Genomic DNA, 24,815 nt, shown 5'->3' with positions numbered 1-24,815 from the left:
CATCTCCTCCCCCTCCCTCCCCCCGCCCCCTGCTCTCCGCTGACCCTTCCCTGACCAGCTCTGGACTGTTTCAACCCCACCACCATGCTTGCTTTCTCCAACCCAACCCCAGCTTCACCTTGGGAATGAGCTGGGGGGGCCACCTCCAGCCACTGAAACCCGGCCCGGGCAGGGGTGCAGGCAGTCCCTGCGCCCCTACCCTGGCCGGGTTTCAGCGATCCTTATAGGCAGAGGGGTTGACCCGTCACTGGGAAAGGATCAGTAATGACCCCCTCTCCTGTCCTTGCAGATCCGTGTCCGAGTTATCGAGGGCCGCCAGTTAAGTGGCAACAACATCAGGCCTGTGGTCAAGGTCCATGTCTGTGGCCAGACACACCGAACGAGGATCAAGAGAGGGAACAACCCATTTTATGATGAGGTAAATGGGTGTCATACAGATTCCTGCTCAAGGGGTCTGTTCTGTTTGTATGCACCTTCCTGTCTTCTACCCCCCTCTCCCCCGTCCCCCATGCGGGGGGATCTCGGGTGCCAGCGTCTGCTAAAGACAAGGCAAAGTTCCAGCGTTCAACACCTTAAGAACCACTGGGTCTTAAAATCACACAGCCTGGTTCTCAGAGTTGCCAGCATCTTTCTGGTATTTTTACAACAATCCCCTCACGTTGCCTGTCCCGAAGGGTCCCTGCACCCCTAATGATGGGGCACGTGAGGTCCCCCACTTCTGCCTTTGCTCCTGATCAGCAGGATGTCTCTGAGGCATGCCTAAATCATTTCTGTGGTTGCTTTGCTACTTTTTAAAAAAGCACAGCCAGCATATTTTCACAATTAAGACCAGTTGATGCTGGACCCTCATGAAAGAAAAAAAAAAAAAGGTTCAGTCACAGCTCTAAGGCAGATGTTACAGTTTTCAAAGGGACAGCAGTGGCTGGCTCTTTAAAGGTGTCAAAACCTACCTGACTATAAAAATAATATATGTAAAAGGAAAGCAACTGGGAGCAGAAAGGGTTTTCTTTTCCCTCCCACGCTGAGAATGCAGTCCTTCCGCTGACCTCTTCTCCAGCACTCCTCAAAGGCGCCCAATACCTTGATAGTCATTCAGGTACCACAGCACCCCACCATCAGGACTGTGAGGAGAAATGAGGTTTGGGGAGGTTTCCAAGCCCAGCCTTGCTCTGCTGAGGAGACGCATTTCTGAGATTCCTCAGGCGTGAGTCCCATGTCCTGTTCTCCAAGCCCAGACCTTCCCTACCATGGTTTCCTGTCACCGTTCCTCTGAGTTCCCAGCCCCGGTTCCAGCTTTTCATTCTTTTTCCTATTTTTGTGCATCAGAAGAACAGGTTTCTTCTCTCTGATGTCCCAGTTTCTCCCCCTTTGTTCACCCTGGCCCCGCTTCACAGAAGGCCCTTCTCCTCCTTGGATGAGCTGCAGACAACAACACATCGCTAGGTCGTGTCAAAGCAGACAAGGGACATGCGTGTGCACTGGGAGTGGGGAGGGCACTTGAAGTGGATTTCAGAAGAGCCGGAGGAGGGGTTCGCTGGGGAGGAGAAGACGGGACTGCAGGGAGGACAAGCTCCTGGGCGATTGGACACCTACGGTGTGATGCATTTATCACGTGAGAGGAATATTTACTCAGCTACATTCTGAGGAGCCTGGGGAGAATCTCCACCTTTTGAATTTTCCCATCATAATGAATTTTTTTTGAGATTAGATCTCTGGGCAAGAGGGAAGAATCAAATACCTGAGTCTCTAAGCAGATCAATTCAGGAATCAATAAAAGAATTCACTAAAAAAAAAAAAAAAATTCTGAGTTTACTACATCTTCTTAACCAAGTGACTGAACTTGTTAGCATCCGTGACAGGACAAACTGATGTGTGTGTCCTGATGTGATATAACAGAAGAGCCAATATCTTCTGTGTCATTTCCTATCACATGGCCACTTTGAATCTAATGGTGAGAAAATACTCAATGCAAATCGAAATTGTAAGGTATTCCAGAAGACAACAGGTCTTGAAAGGAAAAAATGAATAGATACCAAAAATAGGCAGGAGCACAACTCTGTATAAAAGGAAACTAAAGGGGCGCCTGGGTGGCTCAGTGGGTTAAGCCTCTGCCTTCGGCTCAGGTCGTGATCCCAGGGTCCTGGGATTGAGCCCCGCATGGGGCTCTCTGCTCAGCAGGGAGCCTGCTTTCCCCTCTCTGCCTGCCTCTGCCTACTTATGATCTCTGTCTGTCAAATAAATAAATAAAATCTTTAAAAAAAAAAAAAAGGAAACGGAAGTTGGGGTGCGTGGGTGGCGCAGTAGGTTAGGTGTCCAACTCTTGGTTTCAGCTCAGGTCATGATCTCAGGGTCCTGAAACAGAGCCCTGTGACTGTGGGCTTTGGGCACAACGGGAAGTCGGCTTGGGATCTTTGTCCCCTTCCCTCTCCCCCACCGCCCTGCTGTCACTCTCTTTCTCCCTCTAAAATTAAAAAAAGAAGGACACTAAAGAGACACAACAACCAAATGTAGTAAGATCTTTGAGTGGATCCTAGGTGTTTTTAAAAAAGCTAAAAGAATTTTTTCAGGACAATCGTAAGGAATTCAACTGAACTTTCCAGGTCATGCAAGACCCAAGCCCCCATTTTGTGAGACTTGAAGCATGAAATAAGCTTAGGTTTTTAAGTGGGTTAGCTAGCATATTTCTGGCTGCAATGAACAGTTCTTTTTCATTACACAAACACTAACTATAGTTGTTACATAACCGTTTTTCCTTTTTCCAACATGCGAAGGTGAGTTTGCCAAAAAGCTCAAAGCAGCTTAAGCTTTGGGGCCTTTTTGCAGGCCCTGCAATGTGTTCTTATGGTCAAACCCCCTTTTGGGGTTGTGTTTTGTCACTTTTTAGGAGGGTTCCCACCCTGTAGCGTTAGATCACGCTAAACCTGAGCCCACCCCGGCTGACATTCAATTATTCTTCTCCCCCGCTTTGACAGTTATTTTTCTACAACGTCCACATGACCCCTTCTGAACTGATGGATGAGATCATCAGCATTCGGGTAAGGGGGCTGCGGGGTGGACAGCGCGCGTTCTCTAACCGCCAGCTAAAGCCGGTAACCTTCTCCTGGCTCTTCTTCCTTCCAGGTTTATAATTCCCACTCCCTGCGGGCCGATTGTCTGATGGGGGAATTTAAGGTGGGTGCCGGCTGTCTGTCTCATTCGCCTTAGATGGGCACTTTCATAATGAGGAGTCAGGTTCCTGGCCAGCTATCAGCCTGTCCAAACTTGATGACATCCCAAAGCTACATGTAAGGGGTTCACATCATGGTCTCTGCTGAGGATGCAGTGCCAGAAGGACGTGAATGCCCCAGTCGAGTGTCCTCTGGCCTGCATCTAGTCAGCCTCTAAAGTACACCGGTTACTGGGCCTTAAAGCAAATGCCTGGAAGCTGCCACATCAGGGCGCTTGCAGAGTTCCAGCTGTGGATGGAAGCCAGTGCCCTGCGACAGGGGCAAGAAGCCTGTCCCCCAGCTCCACTTACAAACAGCCCCCCTCCCCTATCTACAAAGCCAATTATTGTAAATCTGGACTAGGAAAATCAAGTCAAAACAGGAAAGAGAATCAGGGTGCTTTTCCAAGTAACTCACATTGGAATCAAAGACACACACTTGGTGGGTGCTTCCCAGCAATTCTACGTGGAATGGGCTGCCTCTCAAAGGAAGGGGTTCCCAGTCACTAGAAGTCCTAGAGAAGAATCTGGATCAGGTACACGTGTGTTCATGCCCTGTCTGCCTCCAACTAGTCACATACCCGCTGATCCTTAGTTTCCTCCTTAAAATGGAGTCATTGTGAAGACGAAGTGGGATAGAGTATATAAAATATCTGGTACAGTGCTTGGCACATCGAATTGTCCATTTGATGGTTTTATTAACACTAGCATTAGCTGGAGGAGAAGGAAGAGGAATATGGGATAGGAAATTGGGCCAGGTGAATTCTCATAGGGTGACCAAAGTCCAAGTTTGCCCAGGACTAAGGGATTTCACAGATTCTGAGGCTTTCTGTTCTCGGGGAATAGTTCCAAACAAACAGGGACAACACTGGTCATCCTACGTCCATGGTCCCTCCCAGCTCTAAGACTACTTAGTTCATTCATTCGAAATGATTGATTGAGGGGCTTCTGTGTGCCACACGTCAGGCAGGGCACTGGGGATACAGAGAGGGTAAGCTGGAAGTGTTGTTCTCAAAGAAATTGAAGTGTTGTCAAGTGTCTTATATTTAAATGTAATGATGGTTTTTTTGAAGTGACTACACTGATTTTAAAATCTATTTGAGCTATTTTAAATTGTCTTTTCCCAGATCGATGTTGGATTCATCTATGATGAACCTGGTAAGTAATGTTCTTTCTCTCCATGAACTTGAAGAATCTGGGAATCAAGAAAATCTGAGGGAATCCAAAAAGGAATAATTTTTTTTTTCCTTGATTGAGGAGGGGGAAGGATACTTAGCAGGAATGAATAATAGTAGGTTAATATGGATATCTGTTTTTTAATCTAATGGTAATCATCGTAACGTTCACAAGTAGGTAACTGTTCTGTGTTGATATTTTGACCTTATCAAAATAAAATTAATAAGTCTAATGAGTAGAGCTTAGAGAGCCTTGTTTGAGTGACCCTAGGGCAGGATTAGGGTGGCGGGGTGGGGTGGGGGGTTAGTGCAAAGCAGAGGACACTGCTACAGAGACTCATCTGGCAAGCTTGGTGTCATTATGATGCTTCAGGGGAAATGGTTATTTATCTTACAGCAGAGGCAATCACAGACCTGTCAGCCTATCGTCAGAGTGTCCCTGTCCTTTTAATCCTTATTTTAGGTCACGCTGTCATGAGAAAATGGCTTCTTCTCAATGACCCTGAAGATTCCAGCTCGGGTGCTAAAGGTTACATGAAAGTCAGCATGTTCGTCCTGGGAACCGGAGATGAGCCTCCTGTGAGCCCCTGTGTTCTTGACCTTGTACATTTTCTCTCTAAGAAAGGGGACCAAGAGTTAATATGCAAGTGGGCATCAGTAGTTGTGAAAAGCGACACAGCTTCCTATCAATAACCCCAAATTCCAGCTTCTCCTACTTTTTGGAAGCTGTTGTTTACTTCGTGACAGAGCTATTGTAGCTCACTTGGACTCCTTCTTGGTGTCCATGAGTGCGTTTTTCATTCAGTAAAGACGTATGTGTTTTCAAAACTCCTTTGCATCCAGATGCAAATGGCATGGTTTCAGAGTGTGCCTACATAGTGTGCCTCACTTGCAGAATCAGGCATTGCTACCAAGAGGGACAGTCAGCCTTCTAGGAGGCTGGACAGCAGACTGGGAGAACAGGAAGTGCCCAGGAGAAACGGGGAAAAACTCTAGGAACTAGCTCTGTCCCATTTAGTGTTTATAATATTACAAAAGGTCACGTTATTTTCTTGTGGTGTATCCATTGAAGAAACTTAGGAGCTTAGATTTAGCAGACCAATTTCAAGGTCACATCGATGGCTGAACTCTTAAGCCTGAAGCACAGGAAATCCTAATGGAAACAACTCCAGTCGATTTCATTTTATAAGCGACAGTTTGCTGCTTTTCTCTGTGTCTCATTTGTAATTGTGTCTCCCCAACAGAGCGAGAAGCGAGAGCGTGATAATGACAGCGACGACGTGGAGAGTAACTTGTTACTCCCTGCTGGCGTCGCCCTCCGGTGGGTGACCTTCTTGCTTAAAATCTACCGAGCAGAGGACATCCCCCAGAGTACGTATGGACTTCACCCTCCCCCCGATGACCAGTTATCTGCATGACCACATGTGTCAATGTCATAGTCCGAATAGTGTGTCTGCCTGTCATACGTTTTTCTTTTCGAAGGCCTTCATGGACTTCCTCTTCTTCCATTCTGGCCCCATGGAAGCTTCCTGGCCAGGTTAATGGGGCAGCCAGCTGGTCACTGATCCACGTTCCTTATTAAGCCTTTGGCCCTTCTTGCTCTGTCTCTTCCCTCTTCAGTGTTGTACGTATCCTTATTCTGGAGGACGCTGAAGAGAGGCCAGCAGGCAGCGCTTCCAACTTCTTTCATCCCAAGGGAAAATAGGAAATTTGGGGAACGAGTGTTTGCATTTGTTCTTGAATTCTTAAAAATGGCTGAGCCAAGAGTCGTTGAGTGCCAATAACTAGTCCTCTGTCGATATTCTGTTATGAGGTACAGATAACAAGATATTGGATGCATTTAAGAGAATCAGTTATGGTGGTTTTACTCAGAGACTGGTCCAGACGCTGCTGTGTCATTGCTATGGACCCAGCGTCCTTCTGCCCTGCCAGCCTCTCTGCTTCCTGCTGGGCCCCAGGACATGGGCCCCCTCCCCCAGGCCCCAGGAGGCAGCACTCGGTCTAGGGGCCTTGGATCTCTTCAGGATTTGTCCCTTTCCCTGGGAACCCGCTCCCTCTCTTGTTTAACACCCTATAATGCTTCCCTCATCTCTCCTCAGGAATATCTTGAATGAAGTAAATACATTAAATTAACATTATACAACCTGTTTGTTGATTTCAGCTCACTTCAGAGTTTGTTAAAACAGAGAGATATGCTGTTTATAGTTCCTTAAATGCATTATTTCTGGTTATGTTATTTGTGATGATGCCACAGTTCCTTGAATGTGTCTGAAAAAATCAGACTAGGCTTACTTCATTTTGACCTAAAGCGCCTTTTCCAAGTTGACACCAGACTGAGTTTTTGAATCGCCTCTTACCCTATCTGGATGGACTGTTTTTATTCTAGTTTTCCCCTCAACAAGTGACTGATTTTCAATACAATAATTTACTGGTTTATTTTTCAAGCTCCTCCTGGGTTTTTTTGTTTTGTTTTATTTTGTTTCTGCTTTGTGAGGAGAACACCTTTCTTTCTCAGCTCAGAGGACAAGATTTCCGCAGGACAATGCTCTTAGCTCTTGCCACTTTTGAGAACTATTCTTGTTGCAACTGTCTTTGTGTACAGGAGGAAAACGTTAATTTTGCTGAGTGATTTCTATCCTTTTAAGGAAATCGAATTTAATTTCTGCTCTGTGACACGTTGCTTTCTAGTGGATGATGCCTTCTCACAGACGGTAAAGGAAATATTTGGAGGCAATGCAGATAAAAAAAACCTAGTGGACCCTTTTGTAGAAGTTTCCTTTGCTGGAAAAAAGGTTTGTATGTGATCGAGATGCAGACCCCTCTAGGAATAAATATTTAAACCACCATGCTTTCCTTGGAGTGAATTCCTGTTTACTCTTCATTCAAGTAGCCCCCTGATGATTTGGGAAGTCTGCACAAACGTAGATTATCTGAGTCGGAACATGCAGACTTCTCTGCAGGCTTATTTTGGAGTGGGAAGTATATAGGACTCCAATGAGAACATTTGATCTTTGGCAAGAAAGAACATGAAAACTATCACTGAATTATTTGGATTATTTGTCAGGTCCAAGCGTTGTCTTAATCTAAGGCAAGCTCCCTGTCTGGCAACAATGATCCCTAGTAAATAATTGGAGGATATGGCCCTCCACTGCCCACCACCCACTCCCTTCAGGTTTCTTACTTCTGGGGTCCCAGTGAGCTGCTGAAACCAGACAGCAGGCAGGGGAGCCCCATCTCTGTCCCCTGGGAAGAGCCAGGGGACTCTTGGTGCAGGCATTTCTGTAAACCCCACTTTTACCTACAAAGATGCTCAAAGATGGGAGAGTGGGCTTCTGTAGGAGAACAGCACCACATCATGGACAGCTGTAGGTGAAGAGGTAGCATATATTGTATAGTTGAACCAGTTATGAAAGCGAGGTTTCATTTCCTAGGGGAGTCGGTGGTGGGAGAGGGGTGGAGAATTCTTCAGTTCTGGAGGGAGATTTAAATTCAGACTTTAGCGCTCTCCAGAGGCAGTAAAGGCAAATTCCTCAGCCTCTCAATGTCAATTTCCTGAACTATAAATCAGGATAATAATACTCTCATAGGATTCTGATAAGGATTAATTAATTAGAGAAGTAATTATTGGGAGCCTACTAAATACCAATACTGCCCCATAGGCTGGGCTTAGAGAAGTCAGCAAGACAGTCATTGCTTTCCTGGGGCTTCCTGTGTAGTAGAAGGGACAGCAGGTTAACAAGCAGATAAGGGGTTTAATGATTTCAGATGGTGCTCAGTCCTACGCAGAAAATAGAGCGGGAGGCAAGGCATGATTGCTACAAAGGGTTGGAGGGGTGGGTTTTCACTAGGTTGTCAGCTGGGACACCTTTGAGGAAGGGACATTGGAGCAGAGGCCTGGATGATGTGAGGTCTGGGGGAGGGAGGCGGGGAGGACTTCTAGGCAGAGAGAAGGGCAAGATGTAAAGGCCCCAAGGAGAAGACACATTTAAAGATTTTGTTTATTTATTTATTTGACAGACAGAGATCACAAGTAGGCAGAGAGGCAGGCAGAGAGAGAGGAGGAAGCAGGCTCCCCGCTGAGCAGAGAGCCCGATGTGGGGCTCGATCCCAGGACTCTGGGATCATGACCTGAGCCGAAGGCAGAGGCTTTAACCCACTGAGCCACCCAGGCGCCCGAGAAGACACATTTAGAGTAATAGTGCAGCTGTAGGGCAACAAGCCAGGGGAATCAAAGAGATGAAGTCAGATTTGGCGTGTGGGGGGGGGGAGATGGGCAGGCAGGGTTTTATCAGCCAGAGTAGGGTCTGGACTTGAATCTGAGCATGCTTGGAGAGCTCATGGAGACTGCTACACAGGGAGTGCCGTGAACACAAGGAGGCCAGAGAGGACGCCTGCGTCAGACAGGAGCCAAGGGCAGGTGTCAGCCAGGACGGAATGGGGAGGATCAGCCTCTGCAGGAAGTTGGGGTGTCAGGATTTACTAGCAGATGGGGTGAGGCATGTGAGGGGGAGAGAGATGGGCTGACTGGTCTTGACAGGAGCTGGTTTGGGGAACAGGGCTGGTGGGCAGTATCAAAAGACCTATGTGCACACGCTAACGAGGAAGTGCTTCTTAGTGTTTAATAAGTGCTCAAGAGGGGCGCCTGGGGGTTACTCAGTCGTTGAGCCTCTGCCTTCGGCTCGGGTCATGATCCCAGGTTCTTGGGATCGAGCCCCATATCGGGCTCCCTGCTCAGCAAGAAGTCTGCTTCTCCCTCTCCCCCTGCTTGTGTTCCCTCTCTTGCTGAGTTTCTCTCTGTCAAATAAAATCTTCCAAAAAAGAAAAAAAAAAGAGTGCTCAAGAAACATTAACTCTTTCTTCGTTTTGCTAATCCAAAGTTAGAAACCTGTCAATTGATAACTTTTAGTGCACAGAAGGAGCGAAGATTAACACTAAAGCCATGTTCTACTTACCAAATAGTTGGAAGTGAACTAAGCTTCAACCAGGCTACTAAGTACGTAGCTGGGAAGTAAACTGTTTGAGTCCTAATCTAGGATGCTTATGTTGTGAATCTATGGAAATTAGACTCGTGACTACCTCCCGTTCTGTTCTGATGATTTTACAGGTTTGCACAAATATAATTGAGAAAAATGCAAACCCCGAGTGGAATCAAGTCGTTAATCTTCAGATCAAGGTTTGACTTTTTTTTTTCCTTTCTGAAAAAGTAAGACTACATACTTTAATAGTTAATGAATAAGCTGAGAAAAAACTGCTTTGTTCTGTTTCTTTTTAACAGTTTCCTTCAGTGTGTGAAAAAATAAAACTAACGATATATGACTGGTGAGTTAAAAAAATAAACTTGTGTCTAACTCAAAATTAAAGAATTGAATGTTTGGATGTTGAGGAGTATTACTGTAGGTAGATTGACTCTTACTTTTCAGTCTGTTTCTTTTTCTTCCGGAGGGAGGTGATAAATTGCTCCTGGAATTGGGTGTTTTTCTTTAAAAAAAAAAAAAAATTAATAATGGTATTGTTGCAGAAAACCTTTGTGTATCTTGGTTCAGTCGCTCATAAACAAAAGAGAAAATGATCTGAAAATGCCCCAAGATAAGAAATCAAGGATTTTTTTTTTTTTAAGATTTTATTTTATTTATTTGAGAGAGAGAGACAGTGAGAGAGAGAATGAGCGAGGAGAAGGTCAGAGAGCGAAGCAGACTCCCCATGGAGCTGGGAGCCTGATGTGGGACTCGATCCTGGGACTCCAGGATCACGCCCTGAGCCGGAGGCAGTCGTTTAACCAACTGCGCCACCCAGGCGTCCCAAAATCAAGGATTTAAATAGCATTTTAGGCTGTCCAAAACAGACTTCAGAAATGGAGCAAACCATTCCCTGAGAAGAATCACCAGAACATTCCATCAGCTATTCTGCTTTGTTTAGAAAGGAAAATAGACAAAGCCTATTTGATTGGATGCAAAGAACATTCATTGAAAGATTCGGATGGAATTGTAACTAGACCATCCTCCCAGTGAGGACGACCACAGTAAGGACATCCTTGTGTAATGTTCTAGTTGGAGGAGACATTCAGTCATCAGTCCTTACCTCCTTGAGAGTGGAAATAACAAATGCCATCCTCCTGTTTATGACCAGCATTTCTTCTGGCATTGGCTTCCATTTTTGGAGCACTACTCGGTGCTGTGCCACGTGCTTTAACTGCAGTATCCCACTTAGTATCACTATGGGTTGGAGACTACGATTCATTCATTTTACAGATAAAGATATCAAGGCCCCGAGAGGTCAGGTGACTCGCTCAGTCACCAAGATGGTTAGAGACAGAGTTGGGCCCCCATCCAGTCTGCCTGTCTCCAGGGTTTTTCTTTTGGCAGAACGTATCTGGCTCTTGGATGAGCACCCTCTTGGTACTATGGCAATGGGGCACTTTGGGAGAAGGGCAGGGAGTCTCATTTTGTTAGCATCACCATTTATTGAGGGTGATAGAGGGGTTTTAAGGGCAAAAAAAAAAAAACCCTTCTGGTGAGCATTAGCTTGATCTAAGCACTTGAGACTCTCAGGCAACATTCAGAAGGTGTTCCATGGACCTTAAGAGTGCTCAGGAAAGGTGTGTGGGCCTGTCTGGTTGAGGTGACGACTCTGGCTTAGCTTTGTAGTGAGTTGACTGTGGATGGAGCCATCCCAGACTTGCTTGTGGTCACTATACATGGGGTCACCTTCTGATCCAGTCTGCCCTCTCCGAAGCAATAGAGTGGACTAGGAGACAGAGAGAGGCCCTGTTGAAGGAATCCTTGGATCCAGATCTTAGGTTACATCCTGCAGGGTATTTGCACAACTGACGGGAAGCTAAGAATTCTTTAAATGTAATCTAGATCCTTTTGGATGAGCAGAAAAGACTCAGGACCCATGCGTGTGGCTTAATATCCTTAAATAATAATCTTTTCTAATGCACACTCTTTTGCTAGCCATTTTCTATAATCTCATTATACTATACATTGTATAATATCATAGGGAACATAGGATATTCCTATAATACAGTATAATAATATTACACTGTAGTATAACCTTTCCCCCAAATACTGAATCTTTCCTCTCTCCCACAGGGTCTTTGATTTCAGAGTGGGCATCCCAGTATACAGAATAAAGAAAAGGATGAGTTAAGCAGAGAGATGTTATTAATAGAAACCTTATTTTTTTTATACCTATCATTTGCCCAGCCAGAAACCACTTCATGGGTTAGCCTTGCAAACTGTGATATCCGTGGAAAGATGAATACAGTTGTGTATACTTGTAGCAGGAATACTTGTCTCTACTACATAGATAAGATTTAGGTTCTGGGGAAGCAGCTGCCCTCAGCTGCCCAGCCTCTGTTCCACAGTCGGTACTTGAATTAGAAAGAGATTTTCTCCCTCTGAAGGGCCCTTAGATATAGGCCGTTGTAGTCATTAAACCATCCGAGTAATTCATGTGAACATGATAAAATAAGATACGTGCCCTTATCCTATGTAATGTGATATTACACTTGTTGTATAATGTGTGTGTAATTGATTTATTCATTTTTAAGAGGTGTGTTTTAATTTTTAAATTTTTTTCAAAGATTTTATTTATTCATTTGACAGAGAGACCGTGAAAGAGGGAAACAAGCAGGGGGAGTGGGAGAGGGAGAAGCAGGCTTCCCACCAAGCAGGGAGCCCGATGTGGGACTCTGTCCCAGGACTGTGGGATCATGACCTTAGCCCAAGGCAGACGCTTAACCGACTGAACCAGCCAGGCGCCCTGATTCACTCATTTTATGTCAACTGTGTCGAGTGGCTAGAGGCAAATCCCTTGACCTCTATGTACAAACCTTAGTTTCCATAGCTGGAATGACTTGACCGAGTCACGTTTCTCAGTGGGTGGTTGGAGGGCCATCTGTATCAGAATCAGTTGTGATATATACTTGTGTAAATGCAGATTCCTATTCTCCACTCCTGCCTTTATTAAATCCAAAGCTTGGAGAGGAGAGGAGAGCTGGGGTTTCCAAGTGATTCTTAATGTACAGTAGAGCTTAAGGCCCATGGGACAGGACGATTTCTGAGGTCTAGGGACTTTTCCAGCTCCACCTGATTGTTGTTGAGTGAGGGTATATATTCCTGGATAGAGGCCTTCACCTGTTCTTTCACACAGGGACCGTCTCACTAAAAATGATGTCGTTGGAACAACATACCTACACCTCTCTAAGATTGCTGCCTCTGGTGGGGAAGTGGAAGGTAAGTCACTCAGCAGAGCTGAGACAGGACAGGGTGCAGAATTTCTGAAGCAGAATGAACTGGAGTAGCCACTTGGCAATGGACTCGGTTTCTTAAAAGCCAAAGGTGATGAGCCTAGTGAACTGTTTTGGTGATGAACAGAACAGTTAATTAGTAGTCGATAATTGAGGCAACTAACAGTTTAAAGACCTTGTTTTCTTGCTCCCATCCCCCAAAAAAAAATCCCAATAGCTTTTTTATAAATTTTTGAGTGCCAGTGCAGAGTGTTAGCACCCTATTTTTTAGAGAGGCATTGACCCCAGTCCACCTAAATGTAAAATACTTCCTTCTCCACTGACTTCTTCAGCAGGAACAAGGATGTCAGGTAGCAATGAACCATATAATCTCCACTTTGCTAACAAGTATGGATAACGAATGCACTTTTCTTTTCGTTGTTCTCCATACTGAGAACTATTTGCTTCTACCTGGCATTAGGATTCTGTGCATATACCAGAAATTATAATAGGAAATGATGGAGAAAAATGAAGACGGTAAGAGGAAAACAAATGTAATGTTAACATAACATATCAAAACAAAACTGACAAAAATTCTTGGAATTGCCAACATAGTAAACATATTGAGTAAATTATGTGAGAGAATCGAGGACAAAATATTGTCTTGAGAAACTTGGGTTTCCTCTCATCCGTACTTTAAGAGGGAACTTTATAGGTTCTTAAAATATATATTAATCCAAGCAATATATAGCATGAATAAGAACCTGGAAGATATTAGAGATATGAAGAAAATAGAGATTTCTTCTCTCAAGAAGAAAAAAAAAGAGAGATATATATATTCAAATATAAATATAAATATAGTCACATGTAGCCATTATTTTAGCCAAATGTTAAAAGCTAAGAAAGATCCCATCTGTTCATCCTCTGTTGGGTTGTGAAGAGGACCATATGACTGGAGCTGTAACAAAAGAAATGTAATCACAACTCTTTCCTCTCCAGAGACATTATTTGTATGGTGGCTATACCGTTAGCACTACTAATTATTTTTTGATTTCTTTGTTTTACCCTAAAGCCGAAGCTCTGAACAGAATATTAATGTTATTGCCCATTTTGATGTAAAAATACAGAAGACAGAGATTAGAAGTGGAGGAAGGAAGGGGAGAGGAGGAAGGGTAGACCTGCTGGCAGCCTCTTCTTTATCAAGTAAGGAATCCAGACAGAAAGGCTAGTTTAAATCATAATGGTAACCAATAGAGTACTTAAAAAATCATACCAAAACTATGTGGGTGGGGAGAGTCAAAATGAGTTAGATCTGTTTATCCTTGGTAAGAAGTCATTCAATAATTATTTGGAGGTAATTATTCAAGACGTATTTGTATAAGCATTTTTCTTAGTGATATGGCAGGAACATCCAAAAGCACTAAAACCCAGAAATTGCTATATGCAGGCTTTAGCCTTGACTCGGAGGCCTTCTGTCTCCTTGTAGGCCCTGCAGACTGTCTGGTAAAGCTCTCAAAATAACAAAAGTTAGCAGGCATTCCCCCCAACACCCCCCCCCAAAAGAAACAAATAATGTATCTAAAAGGCCCTTACCTGGGAAGCCTCAGACTAAATTAATTTGGACTTTCAGGCCTTGGTCCCAATTAAGTCAGACACAAGACAAGTGCATCTTTTATCAAAAACACGAAATGTTGGTGACTTCACCAGGCCTCTTTTGGTGTCGAGGAGCTCACCCTTCCCATAGGGCTGGAGAGATTTGAGTTATTTAATGTGTGGAGATTCTTCCAGTTGTCCCGAAGGTTTGAGCCATTTTGCATTTCACTGATGAGTTTTGTATAAATTACAGAAGGGTCATGTCACTTGGATCTGAATTTGGGGTTTTCTGGTGTTGCTAAACCACTCACCTACGCTGGATTTAATTAACTTGTTGGATGTCTCTGTTATAATGCCCATGTTTCTCTTGTTGTTTAACTAGTCATATTTTTACTATATAGATTTCTCATCTTCGGGATCTGGGGCTGCATCGTATACAGGTTTATGCTTTGTGATTTTGCTATCTTCTAGATTTTCCTATTCAGTGTTGTCTTACTAAGAATGTGTCAATTGACTGTCTTTAAACTTTCTTTTTTTTGACGTTTTGCGGTCTCAAAAATAGTTTTGCTAGAGCATTAATTTTTGTGCTTATGCTGTGTGTTTGTCTTGCGTGTGGCTGAGCTTAACACAAACGCGCTCATCAGACTTTGCTACCATCTCACGTTTTCACCTAGATGCACACCAGCCTATTTGGTGTCCCTGTGAATAATCGTTTGTGAGCGAGAACCTTGTCTGCCATTGTTGTTTATGTTCAGTACGTAGAGATGTGGGGCACTAAATCAGTTGTTCAAAATGTGTGCAGTAAATGCTCCTCACTTTGAACATGGATCTCTGGTTGGAAGATGTTGAACGATTTTACCTTGAAGGTCTTCATCTTCCAAATTGGGGGGATCATGACATGTCTTTTGGTTTGTACAGCACTGGCCATTCTTTGCAAGTTTGCTCTGTGGTCTCACCTTTGACCATCACAACTCCTATAATTATGGTTCCTCAAATACGTGAGAACTCTTCGGTTTCCAGAAGCTTGTAAACGTGGTAATTCCCACCATGCTGATTACCCAGGATCATGGTGAGAGGGAAAAGAGATACTGGAAGTGAGAAAGTTTTGCACATTTAAAGCGTTACTGTCAGCCTTTGTGTTATTGGCATGATGCCCCATTCATATTCATTTTCAAAAAATCCTTCTTATTATCTCATCATCAGACTTTATATGAACATTTCAGTAGTCCTGAGGTTTATAACGAACTAGGCAGATTTGGTAACACTTCATTCCTTCTTGCATTTGTCCAGCCAATAAAGAATATTTATGTGGTAGCTCCCCAGGGTAGAACCAGTCCTCAGTGTTTAGGGAATCAAAATAAAATACATTTGAATCCTTCCCTACCCACCAAGGGAATTTAAAATGTTGTCCAAAATAAGCAGCTATGTTGAAGTTCAAAACTTAAAATATAAAGTGATACCTTATAGAAATCGAAAATGCAAAGAGGTCTCAGAGAGGTGAACAAAGGCGGAAAATATTGTTTTAAAAGCGAGTCAGGAAAAGGTTGATGGCCAGCCTAGGGAATTTGTGTTCGTTGGAAGTTTGATGTGACAGTTGTGCATAAAGTGTGTTAGGAAAGTTTGGGGGCAGGAAGAGACTTAGCTTATGAGACTCTCAGCTTTCTCAGGAGACAGTTCTGAGGTGTGAGCACATCGAAGGAAGGCTCTCCATGTTACTACACAACCAGTAAGTCAAAGGGTTAAAATACCTGAAAAGAGATTTGCTTGGACACAACAAATTAAGCGATTTATCAATCATAATGACATGCAGGAGATCATTATTGACAACGTGTGTCTCCATCCCTGGAAATTTTTAATGAAAAACAAATACTCATGACAAACAACATAAGTCGTCACCCATGCAGACTGGCTGGGGGTAGGGTGGGGCTCCACCAGAGGGATGGGTGATGTACTAGGAGGCACCCTTGTTTGAATTGTGAAACTCAAGATCTGGGCTTAAAGCTATTATCTTGAGGGATCTTTGACAAATCATGTCACTTCAATGGGCTTCAGTTTGCCCGTCCATAATGTGGCAGGACTGTGGTGTAAGAGTTTTAATGTCCATTCTTTCTTGAACATCCTGTGATTCAACTTCTGGAAGTGACTGCCTTTTTTCACTATGGATCTCTGCTTTAGTCCTCTACTTTAGTTCCTCACAGATATCCTAGCAAGGAAAAAAATCTAAACCCTGCTTATTAATAAAAAATTAGTCGGGACGCCTGGGTGGCTCAGTTGGTTAAGCAGCTGCCTTCGGCTCAGGTCATGATCCCAGCGTGCTGGGATCGAGTCCCGCATCGGGCTCCTTGCTCTGCGGGGAGCCTGCTTCTCCCTCTGACTCTGCCTTCCACTCTGTCTGCCTGTGCTCGCTCTCGCTCACTCTCTCTGACAAATAAATAAATAAAATCTTTAAAAAAATAAAAAATAAGTCAACTTTGTCATGTTCCATATGCCAGAGGAGATAAAACCAAACTAATTCGTATGTCCAGATACAAAAGCCATTTATTTCATCCTGCTCATTTGGTAACATGGTAGCATGATCCAGAGAAATCACCTTTGGAAAAATTCTTGGTCCCTATTTGGGTTTCACAAGAAATTTGCAGACTTAGGCATGAAATATGGCCCCCTAGGGTGTTACCAAATCTCACTGCTAGGCTGTCAGTTATCATTTTTCTACGTCTTAATTTAATTTTTTCTTTTCTCTTGCTTTCTTCACTGAGATTGCCATTCAACTAATTTCTGTGGAGGTGCATGGTTCCTACCTCATCTTTTTTTTTTTTTTTTTTTTTTAAGCTTGACAGATCACAAGCAGGCAAAGAGGCAGGCAGAGAGAGGAAGGGAAGCAGGCTCCCTGCTGAGCAGAGAGCCCTCTGCAGAGCTGGATCCCAGGACCCTGGGATCATGACCTGAGCTAAAGGCAGAAGCTTTAACCCACTGAGCCACCCAGGCGCCCCGGTTCTTACCTCATCTTAAGAGAACCCAAGCCCATTTACACATGTAGAAGAGCCTCAAATTAAAAGAAAAAGAAAAAAAAGTACTTAAATACAGTTTCATCAACTGTTCATTAATGGGCCTTCCGTTCACCTGTCACTCCACATTTACCTTTCTTCCTTACATTTAAGCATAGAGTTGGAAAGGGCCATAGATGTGAGGTAGTTAATTTCTCATCCATAGGGGAATTGTCTTGCTGATAATCCTGAAAGTCTTGGCCTCAACATTTCCTCTGTCCCCAGTGCAATCTGTCCCATCGTTCAGCACATCTAATTCGTAGAAAGTTCTTCCTTATACTGAGTGAAACAAAGAATGCATCCTTGCAGCACCCGTCAGTGTCCTTAGCTTTGCTTTTGGAAACAAGTTCATCCTGCTTCCATATGGGGGCATTCAGGTGGTTGGAGGCAGCCCTTACATTTCCCTGACTTCACTCACCATCTCCCTTTGACTCCACTATTTCTTTACTTTGCCCTCAGTTCCTCTCATTACACTGGGGAGCAGTCTTGCTTAATAAGACAAAGTAACAGAAATGTGGAGCGTATTGGGTGCTCATCAGAGAATGTTATGAATGGGAACTTTATGTTGCTTATAAATATCATATGTCATAGCCATAGGCAGACAATTCATTGTTATTTATGAAAAATTTAAATGTCTTGTATTTTTAATAGCATGTGCCTTACTTATACTAGCTACTTTAGACTAAGTGGCACTTTAGGGGAACAAATAGAGTTAACCCGTTATACATCAGTTAAGTGACTTCCCCAAACAGTATGATCTTTTATCCCAATCACCAATGACACATTTAATACAATGCCACTTATAAACTTGCAAAAAATGTGAAGATCAACTTGTAAGTCTTACTATTCTTTCATTTGAATAGCAGTATTTTTCTATAATAATTTTACCTGAACTACCCCAAAAATGTTTTTTACTTAATGTTTTGTAGCAGTAAGGAAAGGGAAATACGGCAAGTCTCACAAGTGCTTATCATTTGTGCTAATACAACTAACTCACAAATTAGAGGAAAATACTCTCACTCCGCTAACTAATAACTAATATTTATTTCAATAGATTGAGTGTTAAAAACCCCGAGTCTAATAATGATGTTATCCCTCAGCCAATACAGGAGAAACAGAAGTGGGCTTTGTTCCAACATTTGGACCGTGTTACCTGAACCTTTATGGAAGCCCCAGAGAGTACACAGGATTCCCAGACCCCTATGATGAGCTGAATAATGGAAAGGTGAGTTTCTCAATTAAGGTTTACTATTAATGAACACTGATTAATGTGATTCTTTCTTATAATGGTTATAATTACGTCTCCTATCTAGGGGACTCATACACACACATACACAAATAGACCTGATATGTGACTGATTAGGGGTCAAAGGACAGATGTCCCATGTTCCTCAAATCTCTGAATGCAAGGTTAGGAGAAGATCCTGGAGACCATCTAATTTGACAATGAGGAATGCGCAGTATGGCCATTCCCCTGGGCCTGCACTTAGGGCAGATGTCTGTGATCAGTGCTGGCTCTTTCCTACGAAGCAAATGTATTGCCTCAGAATTCTGTTCACTACTGTGTTCTAGGAATGTACCACATGATTGGAGGTGACATGCCTGAAGAAGCCATTCACCATGCCATATCCCATCCAACACCTTCATTTTATGGATGAGGATACAGAGGCCCAGAGATGAGAAAAATGCTCTTTCCAGCACATTAGAAGTAATGTCTTAGAGTCAGCTCTGAAGGCCCAAGAAAGGGACTGTGGTAGAGAGAAAACCCTGAGGGGGCAGGGCTAAAGTTCTGGCTGTGGAGGTGAAAGCCTTCCCTTCCTCTCCAGAAAGTTCTGTTGCCAGAACTGCTAGGTCTGGAGGAAGTATCCACTCTGCATCCTCATGCTCAGCCACACCCAGAACATCTTCCTCTTTTATTCCCTGGCTACTCTGAGACTTGCCCTGGCTTTCCTTCCTGAAAAGAGGAGAGAAGGAGCCAGGTTGATGCAGATAAACTCAGAGCCACTCTACTAAAGTAGGGTGAGGGGGACTTTGAGTACCTTCCACTCCCACCCCCAGCCTCCCGAAACCCCTTCAGGATTCAGAGCATGGCTTGAAAGCCTCTGACTTCAGTCATGGCTAAGATCCCTTTTGGCCCTGGCTCCCCTGGCTCTCTTTGGAATCCTTCCTCAAGTCACTGACTTTTCTTTCAGATACCAAAGACCTGAATCCAACTGAGAGAGCTACTGACTGACTGATTTTAGAGGTTAGGGCCATGGGAAGGAAACACAGTTGTAGCTGGCTGAGTCTGACTAGAGAAGGAGTTCTTTTTGCTGGTGTTCACACCTAGAGGAATAATCCTGTGTTGTTGCCTTTCAGGGGGAAGGAGTTGCCTACAGAGGCAGAATCTTGGTTGAATTAAGCACTTTTCTTGAAAAGACACCACCAGACAAAAAGTTGGAGCCCATTTCAAATGATGACCTGCTGGTTGTGGAGGTAATTGTTGGACTATGGATGATGCTTAGAATGGAAAAGGGTATGTTAGAGGATTGATGGCTCGTGGGGACCTCCAGGAACTGAAGGGTCAGCTGTGACAGAGTTAGAAAGAGACATGAGTCGTAATGAGGACTTCTTGATCTATTTGATGCCCTCTTGATCTATCTAAAACGGCCCCATGAGGGTGATGAGTCTTGCTTCATTTTTTGTGCTGTTAATACCCTACCAAAATCTGGCAAGAATGATGATACCCCAAAACTGAATGGCCTTTTACAATTGGGATGTGTGTTCGTGGGGAGGTGGCCGTAAGAGCCAACCCAAGTGGCATAGGTGCCACTGCTAATAATTACCACTTTCAGAAGGAGGCATATCTCAGGATCCCAGCATGTGAGGGAGTGTTTATATTAATGCCCACATTACAACAGCTCAGAGCCCCACTCTTCCATAAAGACAGGAATTCTTCCAAATCCATTTTCCCAACCATTTATTCTTCTTGTTCTTCTTCTTTTTTAATCATCTCTTTCCCCTCTGGGGAAACAACTTTTGCGTAACACCCATGATCCATACGGTAGAGAGCTACAGATGTATTTTTTTTCCTAGTAACTTTGTCAGTGTTATTAACTCAAGGCAATAAATATCAAAAGAATATTATTATCATGAAATTGTTAAATGCCCCGTTTTTCCTGGTCTATTAATTGATATCTACAGTACAGATTTGTTAACATATGGGATAGATAGGTTAATATTAAATTAGCCCTGTCTCTGTTGCTCACGAAATGATTTCCAACACATCGTATACCATTATTATGGGTTTTAAAAATAAATTATGCTAGTTTTTTATATTTTTATTTTTTAATTTAAAAAAACAATTAACATATAGCACTGTATAAGTTGAAGGTGCCCAGTGTGTTGATGTGGTTTATTTATATACTAGCACTATGATTACCACTGGTTGTGTTAGTCAACACGTCCGTCACATCACATCACATAATTGTAATTTCTTTCCATGGTGGGAATTTTCCAGATATAGTCTCTGAGCAACTTTGAAGTATGTAATACAGTATCACTGACTATAATCACCGTGCTCTGCAGTAGATCTCCAGAATTTATTTCTCTTCTAACTGCAAGTTTATACACATTGACCAACATCTTCCAACTCTCCCAACCCCTGGTAACCACCCTTCTACTCTGTTTTTATGAGTTTGGCTTTTTCAGATTCCACATGTATCTGATATCACACAGTATTTGTCTTTGTCTTTCTGACTTATTTCACTTAGCATAATGCCCTCAGCATCCATCCATGTTGTCACAAGTGACAAAATTTCCTTTTTCGTGGCTAAATAATATTCCATTTTGTGTATGTGTACCACATCTTCCTCCCATCTATTTCTGAGAATCCCAGGTTGATGCTTACCTGTTCCAGAAATTTGAATTTTTGGTCAAAGCAGCCTGCTCACTGGTGCCCCTCTGCCCAAGGCCACTCCTTGCTGGATCCCACCCCCCCCACAACACCCAACAAACTTCTTCCGGCTGCTTCTCTCCCCTTCACTTCCATTCCAAGCACAGGATAGACCCTTCTCTAATTTCCCTACATTACATTGGAAATGAAACTGCAACTTTAGAAAAGCTTTTACCTCCAGTCTGGGACATACACAGTGAAATGAAAAACTTGAAGAAGCTGCTTAAGGTGCCTCATCTCAAAGCCTCTGGGCTCACACCAGCTCTCTGGGTCTCTCACAGTTGGGCTCCCTGTCTCTCTTCAACCTGCTTCCTTGCAGCAGGACTCCGCTCCCCATCGATCCCTACCCCCAGCACCACCTGTACACATGGCCACCTCAGGGTCCATGTCCAACTGCCAAGAGTTCCCAACCAAACAAGGCTTTCTCCTTCCTTCTAGCAGTCTCTTATCTGCCTGTTATGAGATTTGTGCCTTTCAGGATGAATGACCCAGAGAATATCCTCTCCCTTTAGAGGAAACTCTCCTTCCCCACTCCCTACCCCCTCCCCCGCCCCCATCACCCCAGAGCACTGTGGCCTTGTTCATTGACTCCCAAGAAGACAATATTAGGAGGTTAGAGTCCAAAGCAGTATATTCTGGATTTTCCAGTCCTGGCATGTTTAGAACATTGGTAGTCCATTCATGAGCCACACAGATTTTTAATGCAGTGCCTTTGTCTTCCCCTGAAAGAGAAGATTGTGTCACACATCCTTTCATAGGCTACCTCTGTCTGCAACCCTCAGGCTCAGGAAGGAACTTACACAACCACCAGCAAGCCACAGGGCATCAGTCTAGCTTCACACAGGGAAAATAATGCTTCTCCCCTTACATGAGCACAGATTAGAACATAGCCCTGGCCAAAACATATGTGTCACACTTCATGTTACCAAATAGGACAGTTGAATTTAGGTTATTTAAGTTGTGAAAGAACCCTGGTAGGTATTCGTTTTACATTATAGTCAAAGGTCTATCCAAGCAGTTTTCCTAAAGCAAAGCAGTGGTCTGCCTTGAATGTGAATTCATCTTTCTACTTCTAGAATCAGAAACTGCCTAGAATTTTTAAGACCTAGTTTTCCCAGTTTTTATTAATTTACCTTATAAAAAGGGCAGATTTTTATTTTGTTTATCAGCCTCCTAAGCAAGTGGCTATAAAGGACAGGTTGTTACATTAACTCTTGGGAGATGAGTCTTTGAGAGATTATCAAGTCTCTCTCCATCACTCTACTGCTTATCCCTCTACCTATCCCCACTGATGTACAGACACATAAATAATACCATTTGTGACTTAAAATATCAATGGTGCTACAATGCCATTCTTAGAGTTAACTAATGATTTTGACTACTCTCGAGTTATCCCAAAGTTTCTGATGTGTAGCCAGGAGTGATTTTGCTAAGGCGAGGATTTGAGTCAGCTGTGCAGAAAGGCACATGCTGGTGAGTGCACCTAGCCAACCACCCAGCACATCCCTGAGATTGAGTCTAGGTGCTTCTCTATTCCTGACACTGGTGTGCAACTCTTACTTAGGTCTGAAGGAGTCTGTCCTCTCCGCCCCCCATGTTTTCAGTTACTTTGTTACATTCCATGGAAGTAATGATAAAATACTGTGATGCTCTTGAATTTTAGGGCTTGCTCTGATCTCAGGAACATCATCCTTGCAAATGATAAATCTGCCATAGCGCATAGCAAAAGGGGACCATTGAAGACCTTGAGTTCTGGACTTACCCTGACTTTTCAAATCTTACTTCTGGAGAGTTGGTCATAAATCAGAAAGTGTCTGTAGATGAAGGGTATGCTGCAGGATCATGCAATGTAAACTTATTTTCTTTTGGCTTTTTACTCATTTTACTCATTAAAAAAGACACAGAGCCAAAAGCAGCAGGCTCCCCCAGTCAGTAAGGTTCTGGTCAGAGTCTTTCTCTCCACCCCACAGTTGATGATGATCAACTCGGAAGTCCAGGAATTGTCACAGATCTTAAGAACAAATCTAGAAAATGGGGGTGGGGGGATAAAAGAGAGGTAAAATGGAGCAGCTAACATGCCATTTGCTGTGAGGATCATGACAGAAAATGGCTAGAAACCACTCAAAAGCCTCTGTGGAGACAGCTGGTATGGCATGGGTGGCTCTGGACTTGGGTCATAACAGATCAGCTTTTGAGGATGCCATCTGGACCTTGGGCTTAGGCAGAAATACTGTCATGGGTTCTTGGCAAATACAGTGCCTCTTTTGCTGTGTTCTGCCACCAGAACACAATTTAAGTGCATGATCCTTCTTTTTATTTTAAGTACTCAGAATGGAGGTGGGAGAGGAAGGAGGGGTAGGGAGAGGCTCAACAAAGTATGGCAACTAGAATGCAAAATCCAATTTTTTTTTTACTCTGAATGATTCAACACATACAAAGAAGCATAGGTCATAAATTTAGTAAAAATAAAAGCAAAAAAAAAAAAAACACCCACAAAAAAACAAAAAGTCAACAATATATAGTGTCCACAGTATATGTCAATCATGTAAGAGAACAGCTTTTTAAAAACTGAAATAGAAAACAGTGTTCTTTGATCCAAATAAATAAACCCAGACAGAAAAATGGCTTATGTCATAAATTTAATAAAAGCAGAAATGAAATCTCTACACCAAAACCCCAGTAACATTAAAAAAACAGGAGAGGACCTGAGATTCTGAAGACTTAGCCAGAGTGCAGGGGACCAGGAGCCTCGTAAGAGGGGGAGATGAACAGATTTGCATGAGCGCTAGGAGGAGTAATGAAAGCTGTCAGCCTAGAAGGTTGATCCTGACCCTTTCCCCATTTTCAAAAATCCCGTGTTCTGGGTCATACGCAAGTAATGAAACTTCTGGTAACATTGAAGAGGGCAACTTCCTTGCTGTAAGATAATAGTACTAGTATTTGCTCTTTGGCCATGGTTTCTGACACTGAGCTCCTAAATCTCTTGGGATTTCCTGGGTAGTAGGAGAGTCTTTTGTTCTAATGAGGTGACTCATGGGCTCCTAGATTGAGGCTACTCTTGAGAAAGACCAAGCCATGATTCGAAGCTTGGAACTTTCTGCTCCATCTCCCATTCTCAAGAGGGGGGGCGAGAAGTTGAGCTAATGATTGATCATACTTACATGATGAAGCCTCCATAGAAATCCCCAAAATACAGGATTCAGAGAGCTTCTTGGTTGGTGAACACATACAGGTGTTGGGAGAGTGTTGTGTGCAAGACCTCTTGTCCCTTCCACATACCTTGCCCGACACAGCTCTTCCGTCTGGACATCCATCTGTAACCTTTATCATATCCTCTTATGATAAACTAGTAAACAGCAAACAAACTCGTTTCCTGAGTTCTGTGAGCTGCTCTAGCCAGGTAATCAAACCTGAGGAGGAAGTCATGGGAACCTCCACCTTAGAGCCAACAGCTCGGAACCAGGACTTTCGACTGGCATCTAAAGTAGGGGAGGGGCAGCCTTGTGGGACTGAGCCCTTAATGTGTCCTCAGGTAGATAGTGTCAGGATTGAGTTAAATTGTTGGACGCCCAGCTGGTGTCGTGGAAATTGCTTGGTGTGGAAAAATCCCCCACACATCTGTGTAGCATTGAGA

The 24,815-nt window shown here is 43.5% G+C and overlaps 1 protein-coding gene across 4 annotated transcripts in view; it reads left to right on the top strand.

The window, feature by feature from the left end:
* MYOF (myoferlin) overlaps positions 1–24,815 on the top strand; it is a 159,033-nt gene that overhangs the window by 63,755 nt on the left and 70,463 nt on the right. For 2 of the 4 annotated variants that reach the window (XM_044240116.1, XM_044240118.1), the window contains exons 7-19: positions 290–418; positions 2,973–3,035; positions 3,121–3,171; positions 4,333–4,363; positions 4,844–4,959; positions 5,625–5,751; positions 7,069–7,172; positions 9,485–9,553; positions 9,656–9,699; positions 12,535–12,617; positions 14,605–14,643; positions 18,348–18,472; positions 19,606–19,722. In XM_044240116.1, the coding sequence (XP_044096051.1) occupies positions 290–418; positions 2,973–3,035; positions 3,121–3,171; positions 4,333–4,363; positions 4,844–4,959; positions 5,625–5,751; positions 7,069–7,172; positions 9,485–9,553; positions 9,656–9,699; positions 12,535–12,617; positions 14,605–14,643; positions 18,348–18,472; positions 19,606–19,722 (1,098 nt within the window). The remainder of the gene's footprint in view (positions 1–289; positions 419–2,972; positions 3,036–3,120; positions 3,172–4,332; positions 4,364–4,843; positions 4,960–5,624; positions 5,752–7,068; positions 7,173–9,484; positions 9,554–9,655; positions 9,700–12,534; positions 12,618–14,604; positions 14,644–18,347; positions 18,473–19,605; positions 19,723–24,815) is intronic. The other 2 variants (XM_044240117.1, XM_044240119.1) reach the window with 1 other exon arrangement.

The sequence above is a fragment of the Neovison vison genome, chromosome 2, assembly GCF_020171115.1.
Source record: "Neovison vison isolate M4711 chromosome 2, ASM_NN_V1, whole genome shotgun sequence".
NCBI lineage: Eukaryota > Metazoa > Chordata > Mammalia > Carnivora > Mustelidae > Neogale > Neogale vison.
Note: the sequence above shows the minus strand (reverse complement) of the source record. Positions and strands in the feature narration are given on the sequence as shown.